This window comes from Larimichthys crocea, chromosome XIII (assembly GCF_000972845.2).
Source record: "Larimichthys crocea isolate SSNF chromosome XIII, L_crocea_2.0, whole genome shotgun sequence".
Taxonomy (NCBI): Eukaryota; Metazoa; Chordata; class Actinopteri; family Sciaenidae; genus Larimichthys; species Larimichthys crocea.
This window is the reverse complement of record NC_040023.1, coordinates 40328939-40342410: the sequence shown is the minus strand read 5'-3', so window position 1 is coordinate 40342410 and position 13472 is coordinate 40328939. Positions and strand designations below refer to the sequence as shown.

Here is a 13472-nt window from a genome sequence, read left to right as displayed (position 1 = left end):
CCTCATGGCTGGCTGCAGTGACATAAAAACCTGCCAAAACTCTGTCAACCCCCCACAAGTGGACTGTCTTGAATCCTTCCAGTGGAGCCTCAGAGCTGCACCTGTTGTCTGCTCACTTCTGCTGCCACTGCTGCTGCAGTTGTGCCCCCCCCCCCCCCTCCAAGCTCTTGCCGGCTGTTTCTGCCGGAAACCTAAATCCATGCAAACCTATAGAGACACATGACTGGACATATTCACCAAAAAAGTCCAACTGTAATCTATGTTTTATCTCACCAAAGAGAGAAAACCCCAAATCAACATATTTATTCACTGGGCTGTGAAACTACACAAACATTCCCGGTGTTTGAGTCAATCCCACATGAATCATACTGCAACTCCCTGCTCCTCTTTGTCCCCCAACATATCATCAGTGGAATCAGCTTTTGTTGACCCCTGATGGTTAATTAAACGTGTTTCTAGTATAGACAGCCCGGATCTTTTTCGTGAAGGAGCTCCAGTGTTTCACACTGTGCAGGTTTCCCAGCTGTTTATCCGAACTGGTGGGCGGGCAGAGATGGGCTCATAGGGTGGAGTTAGTAGCAGCGCTTTTAGGAATGGGTCCCAAACCTATTTAGTTAGACAGCAGAGTTAACCAAGAAGAGCTGGAAACACCTGATGGTCTCTCTGGGACAATCCGCTCCACACAACTCCCCTCTTAACTGTCGGAAGATAAATCTACCTCCAGGCTTCATTTTTGTCGACTATTTGTTTTGTTTTCGCTTCTGAAAGAAAAGTTACAGAGCCAGCTGATCTCTCTTTCTCTCTCTCTTCATCCAAAGAATCACTGATAAGGAGACATTGCACTATTCTTTTTTTTTATTGTTCCTATTTATTGTACTTTGCACTAACGATGCACACCACGCAAAAGGACACGACCTATACGAAGATTTTTGTCGGGGGTCTTCCCTACCACACCACGGATTCAAGTCTCAGGAAATATTTTGAAGTGTTTGGTGAGATTGAAGAAGCGGTGGTCATTACCGACAGACAGACCGGCAAGTCTAGGGGTTATGGATTCGTAAGTATGACTAAATATCAGTTTTACGCACAATCTGACATTTTTACGCACGTAGGGGAAAAAGAAATCGTGCCATCACACGCCTCTGTTAAAGTGTGCGACTGTTGCTGCCTGTTACAACACCATGACTAACTTTAATTTATCTGCAGTCATGGGATGTTTATGTTTTGATAAGCTTAAATTTGCCACTGGCTTCTGTTGCAATCTCGCACCCGCCAACTTGTTGCGCTTTGGTATGCGCCCTGACACGTTTTTTAAAGTGAGCTGCCCTCACACTGACAGCTCTGGTGGGCTGAGAAGAAGAAGAAAAACTAAACACGATGATGTCTTGATGATACAGAGCAGTTTTATCCTCAAGCGGTTACGCTGGTTTCATCATCTCCAGAGCTGTTTACAACGTTGGTGAAATATTTTGCTCCCACTTGTCATAAAAGCTAAACAACAGAAAACATTTCAGAAGCAGTTGTGGAGACATAAAGCTGGTTAAAAACACCCAGATCGTGTTATTATTTCATTCATACGTATAACAGATGGACTCAGACATGTAACAAGACTGCCTGAAGAGGAATCAAGGCATCAAACCTTATTTGGCCTCTCCAGTGCCTATTTAATAATGTGTGAGAAGTCTGGCACAGTACCAGTAGATGATTTAAAGTTGCACAGTCACCCTTGATTTGCATAAATATCTGTATTTGTAGGTGGAATCTAACATTTCTAACATGTAAAACTCAGATTTGATGACATTTATTGCTTCAATTTGGCTTCATTCATCATTTCTTCCTTTATTTTCTCTTCTAAAAAGCTTTTGGTCAGGTCAGTCAGATATACATACCTCTGTTGCAAAAGAGTGACAAAAGAGAGATACCAGTTAGCACAGTAATAAAGTTTGGTTGTCGTAATGGGAGCGATAAAGGAGCCAGTCAGTCATCTCAGCTTGGCTCCCATTCACCCCTGATAATTTCAACACATTCACATGAGGGTGATGGATGTGTGTGTGCTGCCAAATACTTGCTATTAATGAAGGCCACATGCACAGGCACACACACACACACACAGAAAGAGGATTAACCAGCATACACCTGAAGACAAAATAAGTTTTCTTCTCTTTCTTACAAACACACACACACACACACTCCAATCAATGTATGATTTGCTGTTGTCCCTTAAACTCACTCACACACCTGTTTCAATAATCTATTCTCATTTATTTGTGTTCCTGCCTCTTCTGTCAGGTGACGATGGCAGACCGCTCCGCTGCAGACCGGGCCTGTAAGGACCCCAACCCAATCATTGACGGCAGGAAGGCCAACGTCAACCTGGCCTACCTTGGGGCCAAGCCTCGGGTGATGCAGCCAGGTAAAGAAATGTGGTTCAATACAGTATATTTTAATTTCTGGAACAAGCCACTGAAATATGTTGGTTTTCTATTTATCTCAATCGAGCAGATTTGTTTAAAGAGACAGTTTTCAAGATGAATAAATCAACATAGCCAGTGTCTTTGTTCCCACAGTGTTTGTTTGGGAGTGTGGAGTTGTTTTTATTGCAAACCAGAAAATCAAGACAATCCTTCCTGATTTTCACCTCAGGGTTCGCTTGTTTTTTTAGGCAGCTGCAGCAGATGTAAGAACATGTAAGGAAGTTATTAGCTCCTAAACTCGGCTCATGTTATTTAGCTTATTAGTGAAGAAAGCGACAGTTTATTTTGTTTTTGTCTTTAAATTAATTCCTGTCCTCTCTGTTTTGCAGGTTTTACTTTTGGCGTTCCCCAAATTCACCCTGCATTCATCCAAAGGCCTTATGGGTAAGTACTGATGAGTCTACATTTCTTTTTTAAGGACTGTTGGGATGTACATATTGCTTATGTAGAGACTTAATGACTCAAAAATGATTTCATTTGATCTTTTCTGAGTTTAATGTGTGATAATTGATACTATCAGGCTGATTATTTATCCTTTTTTTTTCTCCCCAAACATAATTGATGGCTAACAATTAAAGACAGACAGTATATAGTTTATTTCTCCTTCATTATAGCTGTCCACAAAAGATCCAGCCGAACAGCCTTTTCTAGGTTTGCCTGTTTGTAAAAATGTGTGTGAGTGTGTATACATACTCGTGTGTGTGTGTGTGTTGAGTGGACAATGATGGAAACTTCCAGCCTGACTCAATGTTATCTATCTTTCTCTGGTCCGACAGGCTCGCTCTCGGTTAAGCTAACTGTGCTGGTTTGTGGAATAGTTCTGCGAACATAATCACAGATCAGAGAAAAAGGAATTACCTGTAGACTCAAACACACACAAACAAGCTCTCGAAATGGTGATTATAGATGCATGTACGTGGGTTTTGACCTTTTTTTTATTTTATTTTATTTTATTTGAATAGTACTTAGAGCTTTGTGTGCGGTTATGAAGTGGTGTTGTTAGCTAAACCGTGTGCTTTCTTACTTTAATGACAAAAAAAAAAAAAAAAAAAGCTGGATTGATTTTTGGGGTGTTCTGTTTCCTTTTTTTTTTTGTGGAAGCGTGTTAACTTTGCAGAGGACGAGCAAAGTTTTTATTTATTTTTGGTTGCTTTTAGCTTGTGGTTGACCTGTTTTGTTTAACAGGATGTGCTGTTTCATGTTTTTTTTTTTTTTTTGGCTGTCTTGTTGGAGTGAGTGGTGAATTTTCTGTGTGATTTTTATGTTTTTTCTTTCACCTCCCGATCACCTCCTCACTCCCATTCCTCACATTATCCCCTCAAAATAACAAAACCCATCACTGCCTGTGTGTGCTTTTAGCATCTTCCTGGTGTTACTAGCAGTTTCTTATATTAACACAACATAGCAGCAACAAATCCACTATGAAAGTCTCTGTCTTTGCCAGATTACTGCTGGTTCACTCTGTCCATTCATTACTCTCTTGTCTTTCCTTCCTGTCTCTATCTCTCTTTGTCTTTGCTCTCCTCTACTCCACATGTGCGAGACTTGTGGTCATGTAGGGCCATCAGAAATATGTATGTGGACGACTTATGAATGAATGAATGAACGACAAGCTTATCAGTTATTATGTGAGTTCTAGTCATAGCATAGTGTCTTTACGTAGGTGTGCACATGTGTAGTTGTATTGGTATATATGAGTATGTGCTCTTATTGTTTTTCTATGTGTGCGCGTGTCTTTGTCCGCTCACATGCACGCTCATTTTCAGCTCAGCTCACCAAAGTCTCCAGTGTGACACAAACAAATGTCTGGATATCTCCCCCTCTCTCCCTCTCTCCCCCTCTGTCTCTCTCTCATTCTCTCGGAGTGAGCTTTCGTCACATGGGCTCGTGGTGTTAAGGAAAACAAGCGCACCCATTGTGTCACACAAAGCCCCGAATGCTGACGCTGCAGTCGCGTGAAGCTCTGTGTTGTGTGTGTGTGTGTGTGTGTGTGTGTTGGGGGGGTCTGGTGACGGAGTGGGAGCGTGTCTTTCTGTCATCTAACAGCAGAGCAGGGGCCATTTAAACAGGGTTAGGGTGAATGTTTCAGGGGCCACATTAACCTTTACACATACATCTTAACCATCATATTTGAGCCAGAGCCATTTCTCAGTTTGTATACCACAATCAGCATGTAGTGAAAACAATTTTATACATCTGGACGTCCAGATTTGAGATCATGTAGGGACACACTAAAGGGGAGAACAAGGATATAATTGTGAGTTTAATGATGTGACACAAATTCATCAACTAGATTAAAGGGTATCCCTCGCCCACTGTCTCCAGGGTAGCGTATCCTCAGGTTTGTATTCCTCAATGTGAAAGTTTTCCCATGATGGAAACTCCAATGGAAACCCAAAACCACAAATCATAAACTCTAATCTGTACAGCAAACAGCATCCTCTAGACCCTCAATTTGGATAAGGAAAAAATCCCCCAAAAGCAACTTAAAAAAAGCCAAGAAGAAAAGATACGTTGTGTGACACAGTATAAGATGAACCAAGTAGATACATCTCATAAATTAAAGGAACTCACTATGATGCTAAGAGCTACATATGGAGACAGCCTCTTTCACACGTTGCATCTTCATGTCAGGATATTGAATTTAAAACTTTATCTGCACGTACAAAAATGTTTCAGCGTACTCTAATCTTGACTTGATTACATCTTGAATTAGTTTTACACTTATATATAAACCTGTGTAAAGTAAAGTGAATACTACTCTAGTTTTGTCATTAATAAACTTCAATATTCAGCAATTTGCAAATCCACACAAATGAATTGATCCAAGTAGCTTTCTGTGTAAATAATGATGATACTTTAACACCAGATCTGTTTGTCTCTTGGTCATATTAAAAGTACAATAAACATCTCTATTGAAGCAGCACAAGTGTGTTCTGACAACTTTTCATACTTTCCTGTTGGACACACATGCACAGCCACCTAGTTACGAACACATTCCCTCACGCACATTAGATCCTCTCACCTCGGTGTGTGTGTGTGTTGTGCTCTCTCCCTCAGCAGACGGTATGCACGATGGCTGAGAACCTTTATTTAGCCTTGAACTTTAATGACCACCGGGTTGCGTGAACACGACATTCCAGTAAAGAACACACACATGCACGCCCAGAGAGCGAGTTGTCACACAGAAGGTACCAGCATGGCTTCAAAATACACAGTTAGTGTGATATTTTTTATATTTTGAACTCTGGGGTGAAGATGGTAATTTGTTTTTTCTGGGGGCATGTTGGGAAGGGTCAGCTTTGCTTCCCATAGCCAAACCCTCTGTGTGTGTGAGAGAGTGTGTGTGTGTGTCCCATAGATACAGTGGCAGTGGGGAATCAGAGACAGCAAAGTTACAACCCAAAGTTCTCTGAGCGATGAGTTAGATTTCAAGTGCAGCACTGGAAGTCTTTTTTTAAAATGCTAAGACTGTCTGAGCTGCAGCCTCTGCACTCAATCATTTACAGTAGCTGCTGTTATAAATTGTGGAACAGAAAGTTTGGAGACATTTTTTAAGTCATGACCTTTTTGAGACTGACTGAAAGGCAATAAAATGGATGATAGGGAGCTCTACTGCAGATTGTGTCTGATTAAAAAGACAGCAAATATTCTCCATGAATCTTTCTATTTTTAAATCCTGGCACCTACATTGCCCACAATGCACCTCAACTACTAAGAGTTCAGTTAGAGATTCAAGTGTTAAACTAGTAGTGGCCAACATAGCTCAGAGATGAGGACTTCTGTCAAACTTTTAATCCTCAGCACTAACTAAAGTGCTGCTCTAAAGGTTTTATACAACATTAATACAACATTCCAGGGAGACCTGCAAACACACTTTAACTTAAGTCATCGTTTCTTCATGAAGTCTCAAGAATGATGAAGATAACCTCTCAGACATGTATGTTTTAATCAGTACCTACAATCATTGTAAACATACTGTAAATTCAGCTCGATCATATTACATAAACCGTACAGGTACATTTGTCACTGTACTAGCAGCCAAACAAAATAAAACTGAATGTTAGAAAGCACACATCTACAAAATACCAGAACATATTCATGATTTATCACCTCTTGCAAGAAATATTAAAACCAGAACAATAATTCAATTTAATGATTTAATTTGAAAGATCAAGAACAAAATCTCTGAACAAGCCTTCATTGGGTTGGTATGAGAAAACCCAGACGACGTGTAACCACGATTAGGCTAATATTACTTTTCATTACACATTATAAAATGCTCACTGAGTGTGTCATCATTCAGTATGAGGAGTGTCCTCCCAGCTTGCTGCTAGTGAATAATTCAGTGAGTTCACTTTTGACTTGAGCAGACAGGAAATGTCCCTCCTTTGGTTTGTGCGGGAGTTTCAGAGATGGTGTCCTCTGGAATCATCCTGGAAAGCTGCCTTAGCCTGCTGAGTCTCATTAGAGCTGGTTTCAAAGGAGCGTTTCAGTGTCACATGATAATAAAAGTGCATTTTTTTTCCAATTAGAGCAACTCTGGAGAAAACACTAGCTCAGTTCAGCCACACCAAACCTCTGCATATCCTCTTACTCAATTTACTCCCATTTCTGTTTTGTGTCTTTTCAGTTGAGTGATTGTGCTGTGCCCTTGTTGTCGTCGTTGTTTCTGTAATGAGTCTAGTCGAGGTGGACTATTTTTACATATTTCTTCCTCTCTGACGCCTTGCTCTTGTTTTGTTTTTCCTGTTTTTCTCCTGGCGCACTGATTTCGGTTGAGATGTGGGTTGGATTGGATAATGGAGTGCTGACAATAGGGTTGCCACGATAGATCCTGCCTTTCAACCTTTCAACATTTCCTGCACCTCCTCTCCTCAGACTCAAAAAAAAAAAAAAAAAGTGACCACCTGATGTTCATTTATGCACACTCAGCTGATTATATTTGGTTTCTTTGATTTTCTTTCAGCAGATTTTTGAGCCACCTCTGTTCAAACTTACCTACAGTCACGTTGCTGTTGCCGGAGCAACAAAATCAAATAGTTTCTGTCGAGCCTGATGCTTCTCATGCCATTTGAATTAAAGTGAGATTGAATTTGACTTTTCTTTTATCTACGTGGAGGGAGGACTTTTTTCTTTTCTTTTCGGGACATCAAAAACTCAAATTCACAGAAAGATTCAAAGCTTTGAAGTTTTTTCTTTTTACCTGCAGTCAAAAGTTAACACTGCTCTGAACCAGTAGTGTAAATTTCAAAAGCTCCCCTCATGATTGAGTCCGACTGAGTTTCCAGACCTTATAGAGCGTGTGGGGTGGGATAGGGCTATGTCATGGAGGGCAGAATGTGCTCATTGTTCATAATTGTTTATTTAATCGAAACATCCCTCTGGGTGCGAAGCCTAGTCCCGGCTCCCCCCGCTGCCTCCCCGGCCCTTTGTCCCAACACAGAGGGGGAAATGGCCAGCAGCGTCCCTTTTTGAAAACTGTCCAGCTGTCAAAGTGGCAGTGACATTTTCACAATGCTTCCCTGGGCTCATCTCCTCTGTCCGCAAACCCACCCCCGCCTCTGGCACTGTAAGCCTCCCCTCTCCCTCACCTCCCCGCCCGCTCGGTCTGCAGTAGGCAGTAGGGCGACAGATCTCGAAATCAAACATGTGACGGGAAAACGAGCCGCAGGTTACCGATCCCCAACTTTTTCTTTTCATCTCACCTCCCTCTGCCTCTCTGTAGTTCTGTCACCACAAAACTGACCAGAAAATATGAAGCCTGTGCACATGTTGCATCCCGTAAAGCACATGACATCACCCCCTCCTCCAAATGTCACCATACAAATGTGATTATTTCACAGTGACCCAGAGGTGAAACACTTCTGGGTGTTCAAAGTTTTCCTCACCTTCCAGTCTTCTTTTCACAGAGAGATTTCTATTTTGGCAACCCTATATTGTTCTAATCCATACTAGCAGGCATTTCCTTGGTGTTCTTGACTGGTGGATTGGACTGGGGCTGGGTGGTGGGTGGTGGGAGGGCGCTTGGCCGCAGTGTGATGGAGTTGGGTTTGGGTTTTAGGGTGGGTGCTATCACTCTCAGACTTGATGATCCAAACTAACCTAACACATGTGTGTTTGTTTCACAGCATCCCGGCCCACTACGTGTACCCTCAGGCCTTCGTACAGCCTAGTGTGGTCATCCCTCACGTGCAACCTGCAGCCACAGCACCTGCCACCGCTTCCTCCCCCTACATCGACTACACCGGAGCCTACGCACAGTATTCAGCAGCTGCAGCCAACGCAGCTGCAGCCGCCGCTTATGAGCAGTATCCATATGCTGCCTCCCCTGCTGCGGCAGGCTACGTGGCTACTGCTGGCTACGGCTATGCGGTCCAGCAGCCTTTAGCCACCGCTGCCCCGGGCTCAGCCGCGGCTGCAGCCGCAGCATTCGGTCAGTACCAGCCTCAGCAGCTGCAAGCTGACCGCATGCAATAGCAGCCACAGCAACCACTGGACATGCAGAGCGAGGAGGCCCGCCCCCAGCCACAGCTGATTGGTCACGAGAAGGAGGAGAAGCAGCAAAGGAAAAGAAAGAGGGAGTGGCCTTAAGGGTGGGCGTGTCAGTGACTCAGAGGCAGAGTTGCTTTAAAAAGGTGATGATGATGGTGGTGGTGGTGGTAGTGATGATGATGATGAGGTGGGAACTTTTTACAGTAACTTTCCAACTTGCTGTGCTTCAACCAAAAAACGAGAAAATGAAAAAAAGTCGCAGAACAAATAATGGAAAGTGATTTACTATTATCGTTGTTGTTATTAATATTATTATTATTATTATCATTACTATTATCATTGTAGTAGAGTACTTATTTTCTAGAAAAGAAATGCAGGAACTAATCCCTGTGGTTGGTATAGGTGTTACACTAAGCCTTTAAGTCCTATTGCTGTCTTTAACGTTAGTTTAGAAAACTGTTCTCTTTTTTTTCACTTGTGATTCTCCATAAGTGTTTTTCGGTTATTTTAAGCCCCCATAGCATTTATATTTATTATTGTTATCGTTACACATTGGGGGCTCTTCTTGTTCTTTTTGTCTTTTCAAGTGCATTTTTTGGAGTTAATATTTTCTGATAATCAGGGAAATGGAACCGTTTCCAACGTGTTAGCTATTATTATGTGACCTCTGTCAGGAAGAGTCGAAGAGTTGTAACTCATCGTGTCACACATATTTGAAGAACTACCTTTTTATCTTCCTGATGCTGAATGTCCCTTTTTTTTTTTTTTTTTTTTACTCTGTGTCTCAACCTCTTGACCTATGCAAAGCAAACAAATCAACCGGGAGACAAAACAGCAAAGAAAAGACACAAAAAACTGAAGATGTCATCAACTCTGACTTGATTCTTGGACTAAAGAGGGACTTGGCAAACAAAACAGCACGCACTGACAAAAGGAGAGAGGTTGAAAATGGCTTCAGACAAACGAGAAACACTAAATCAGTCGCTTTTTTCCACATGTTTCACACACACACACACACCGACACATGCAGATCCAGAGTTGCACACATAGCAGTCAAAGACAAAGGCAGCACAGTTGTGTTTCTCTGTGGCTCTGTGATGGATAGAAAGGAAAAAAGAGAAAAGAAAAGAGGGTGAGAGAGCAGCTGCTGGTGGGGGTGGACAGAGCCGCTCCAGCACCACACAGACAGATCACTCTGGAAAGAACGCATCACTTGTGCTCGTTTGTTGAGCTGTCACATTTTAATCCCCGGCCGGGCCCATTTGGGAACCAACTTCACACCCCTCCACCCAATACAGAGCCCCACAGTAGGGCCCCCCCACCCCTCAGTCATTCAGCCCTGCAGCTGTCAGCACTTCCACCTCTGTGCTGCTGTAGTCTGTTGTCAGGTACACACTCACAAACACACACACACACACTTACACCAAAGCCACCCCAACAACTGGCCTGCCTCATGTCTGTCAAGAACACCAGGTGGGGTGGAGAGGACGGGGGTTTGACTCTTTGACGTTATGTTGGTCTGTGTGCCTTACATTTTTACTGCTATTTAAGAGAAAAATACAGAAAAAAAGAAAGAAATCTACTATTTAAGATATTTATTTTTGAGGGTTGACTATGTTGGCGCTCTGAGAGTAGAGACTTAGTGGCGGTACTGTATTAATATCATTATGTACTCATCTCAAGGCATATATAAGTTATTGATTAGTTTTAGTAATAATATTATTATAATTATTATTATTATCATTATTATTAACATACTCAACCAAAAATGTTGATGTAGGAGTTATTTAAGATACTGTTACGTGCACTGTACTTTTATTTTTTATCTTTTTGATTCTTTAGAACATGACATTACATATTAGCTTAAAGCCTTTATGCCTTTTATAGGGAAGAAACTTTATTTAAATGCAGGCCTGTTTGCATGCAGATTGTACTCTGCCTCTTCTGTGTTTAGATGAGACGAAAAAATAATAATAATTTTCACAAAAAAGAAAAAAAAAAACAAGCGAAAATGCTGCTTTCTCCACTAGAATGTATAGTCGTTGTCGAGGTTTCAGTAGCTGTGCTTCTTTTTGCTTAATATTCATCAGATGGCCTATTTTACACTGTTGGGAATTTTTATACTTGAACTATTTCTTACAAGGGAAATATGAAAAATAAATGACAAAAAAACTTTTTAAGGAAGCTTTTCATTGTCACTGGATGAAGGCATGTAAAGTGTTACTATTTAAATGCAAAGGTCCTGTTGATATTAAAACCTTTACTTCAGAATTTCAACACCATTTACTCAAAATTGGAATAAAATGTTCGATAATTAAAGAGCTTGGTGACGTTTCTTTTCATGAAGACTGCAATGACACTCCATGTCAGGTGTCCTGAATGTCAAACTTGTCTTTTTACAGCTATTTCATCATTTTTACTAGACACATTTGAGTAATCTTCTATACATACACATCCATCCATCAATCCATCCATTTTCTATAACCCCTTTCCTCATCAGGGTTTTGAGGGGCTGTAGCCTAACCCAGTTAGTTCATCACAGGACTGACACATGGAGACAAACAATCACTCACACGGTAACTACAAATTTAGCTTAGCAAAGTTGCTAACTATCTTGCTGGCTAAACTGGGTTGCAAGCTTGGATTATTACTTAACATCAGAGCCAGTGTTAGACGTGTTCGCTGGCTGTTCACTAGAGCAACCACAGAGAAAGCCTGTTGATTGTTTATTTATATATTTTAAACACTTTAGTCATATAGTCTAATTCTGTTTAGCCTTTTATCACACTGAAGACCTGCCTGTTTATTTGAGTTTCATAATGAGTGTGTATCTTATTTCTGTACCTGTGACGTGACAAACACATCACACAAACCAGATGCTGCTCCTCACTGTGAAACCGTCTTGAGAAGATGTTATGTGAACCACTCTCGCATTACAGTCACACCCACAGTTTACATGGATACGACACATAATAAAGTCTCTCGGGACTCTGTGTATCAATGATTCATCCACTCTCTAATCAATAAGTCATGTTATGAAGAGTGTGCTGCCGTGTCTCTGCCTTCTTTTACTCAGCTCCAACGAGTATTTTGGTCCCTGGTGAAACATGAACCTGGCCCACATACTGTAGGTGGGTGATCATGACACAGCATGCATACAGCAAGGCTTCATGGGTGAAATAAGGATCTATCAAAGCATCTGACCTCATGATATCATAAAATTTAAGCTGTTACTTTATTAAACTGATGATGTAGAATCATAGTGGTCTGATGAGACTTTGAAAGGGCACCAAGACCAGATCAGTTGTCTCTCTTTCCTCTTTGAGGTCTTCTGGAGGTGCTTTCTAATGTCAGTACCACTTTCTCATAAGGCACCACCTATAAAGGGTTTACAAGTTTTATATTAACCAATCGTTAGATCAGTTATAAACCATTAATATGGTTTGAGTTACCATGTTGTGAAAGTCCCTTTGAGGGTTCATTTACCTGACGAATTAAAAGCCTTCATTAATGACTTATAAAAGAGGCACTCCACCAGTTTTACACTTCGAGATCAGTTTACTGGCCATAAAGAGTCACTCAGCTCATGAAAACAGTCGTCTTCTGTAGCTCTCCAAGAGCTTTGTCGTAAAAGTCCTAAAAAGTAACAGATGATTTCATCTGTGTTAAACCTACTTGGGATTTAATTACAAATTCTGAGGCTTAGATATTGGGGATGATATTCCCTACTTGGTTACAAGGACTGTCAACAGACAGCTGCCAACATGTCTCCAAAGCAAAGTCTCCATTGCTGGCAGTTGCATATAAACAAAACCCAGATATTAACACTAATAGAAATAGGTTACTGTTTGTCTGTATCTGGTTTTACTTGAACCGTTCAAATATGAAACACAGCAGAAAATGGGTGATTTAGGTAAAGTTCATAAAGTGCAACTTGGTCCCTGGTTCACAATGACATTTGTTGCATGTCTCTCTTCTCTCAGTTCATGTCATCTCTCTCTTATGAATGCACACAAGTGTCCAAACAATTATTTTAAAAAGCTAATTTGGCACATTATCTGGATTGGAACTATCTTGAAAGTACTGCATGAACACTAACAGGAGGTTTCTCTTTATATTGTGAATGCAGCATAACAATAGATGCAATCAAGTTGCACCGGGTAGGACCCAATGTTTTTAGAGTTTGACTCATATTGGGGGCTTAAAATCAAATTATCTTGTCATCTGCCGCACCAATTTTGACATAAAATCCCAGAACTTTATGAACATGCAAGACTAAATCTGTGGAGTGCCCCTTTAAACTATTTATTGAATTGTGTAGCCTACCTGTTGATTTATTACTGGCTCTGGCCATCCAAGTGGTAAAAACCTACTCACATTTGATACTAATACTAATACTAATACTAATACTAATATTTGATATAAGGCTGCAGTTCTCATGTCTAGGGAAAAGTGGATTTCCAAGTTGGGGGTCAAACCTTGGCCCGAGTTCACTTCCATGAA

The 13472-nt window shown here is 41.1% G+C and overlaps 1 protein-coding gene across 1 annotated transcript; it reads left to right on the top strand.

Annotated features, from left to right (window-relative positions):
- Positions 1-605: 605 nt before the first annotated feature.
- Positions 606-11288, top strand: rbm24a (RNA binding motif protein 24a). Its single transcript, XM_010737931.2, has 4 exons — positions 606-1057; positions 2290-2413; positions 2804-2858; positions 8606-11288. Exons 1-4 carry the CDS (start codon positions 890-892, stop codon positions 8952-8954), a joined length of 696 nt encoding a protein of 231 aa, XP_010736233.2. The 5' UTR covers positions 606-889; the 3' UTR covers positions 8955-11288.
- The last annotated feature ends 2184 nt before the right edge of the window (positions 11289-13472 follow it).

Excerpts from the sequence above, each read along its gene's own strand:
- rbm24a (XM_010737931.2), top strand. The coding sequence starts at position 890 with ATGCACACCACGCAAAAGGACACGACCTATACGAAGATTTTTGTCGGG. Across the intron at positions 2,414-2,803 it reads GCCTCGGGTGATGCAGCCAG|GTTTTACTTTTGGCGTTCCC; the intron begins GTAAAGAAATGT and ends TCTGTTTTGCAG. Across the intron at positions 2,859-8,605 it reads TTCATCCAAAGGCCTTATGG|CATCCCGGCCCACTACGTGT; the intron begins GTAAGTACTGAT and ends TTTGTTTCACAG.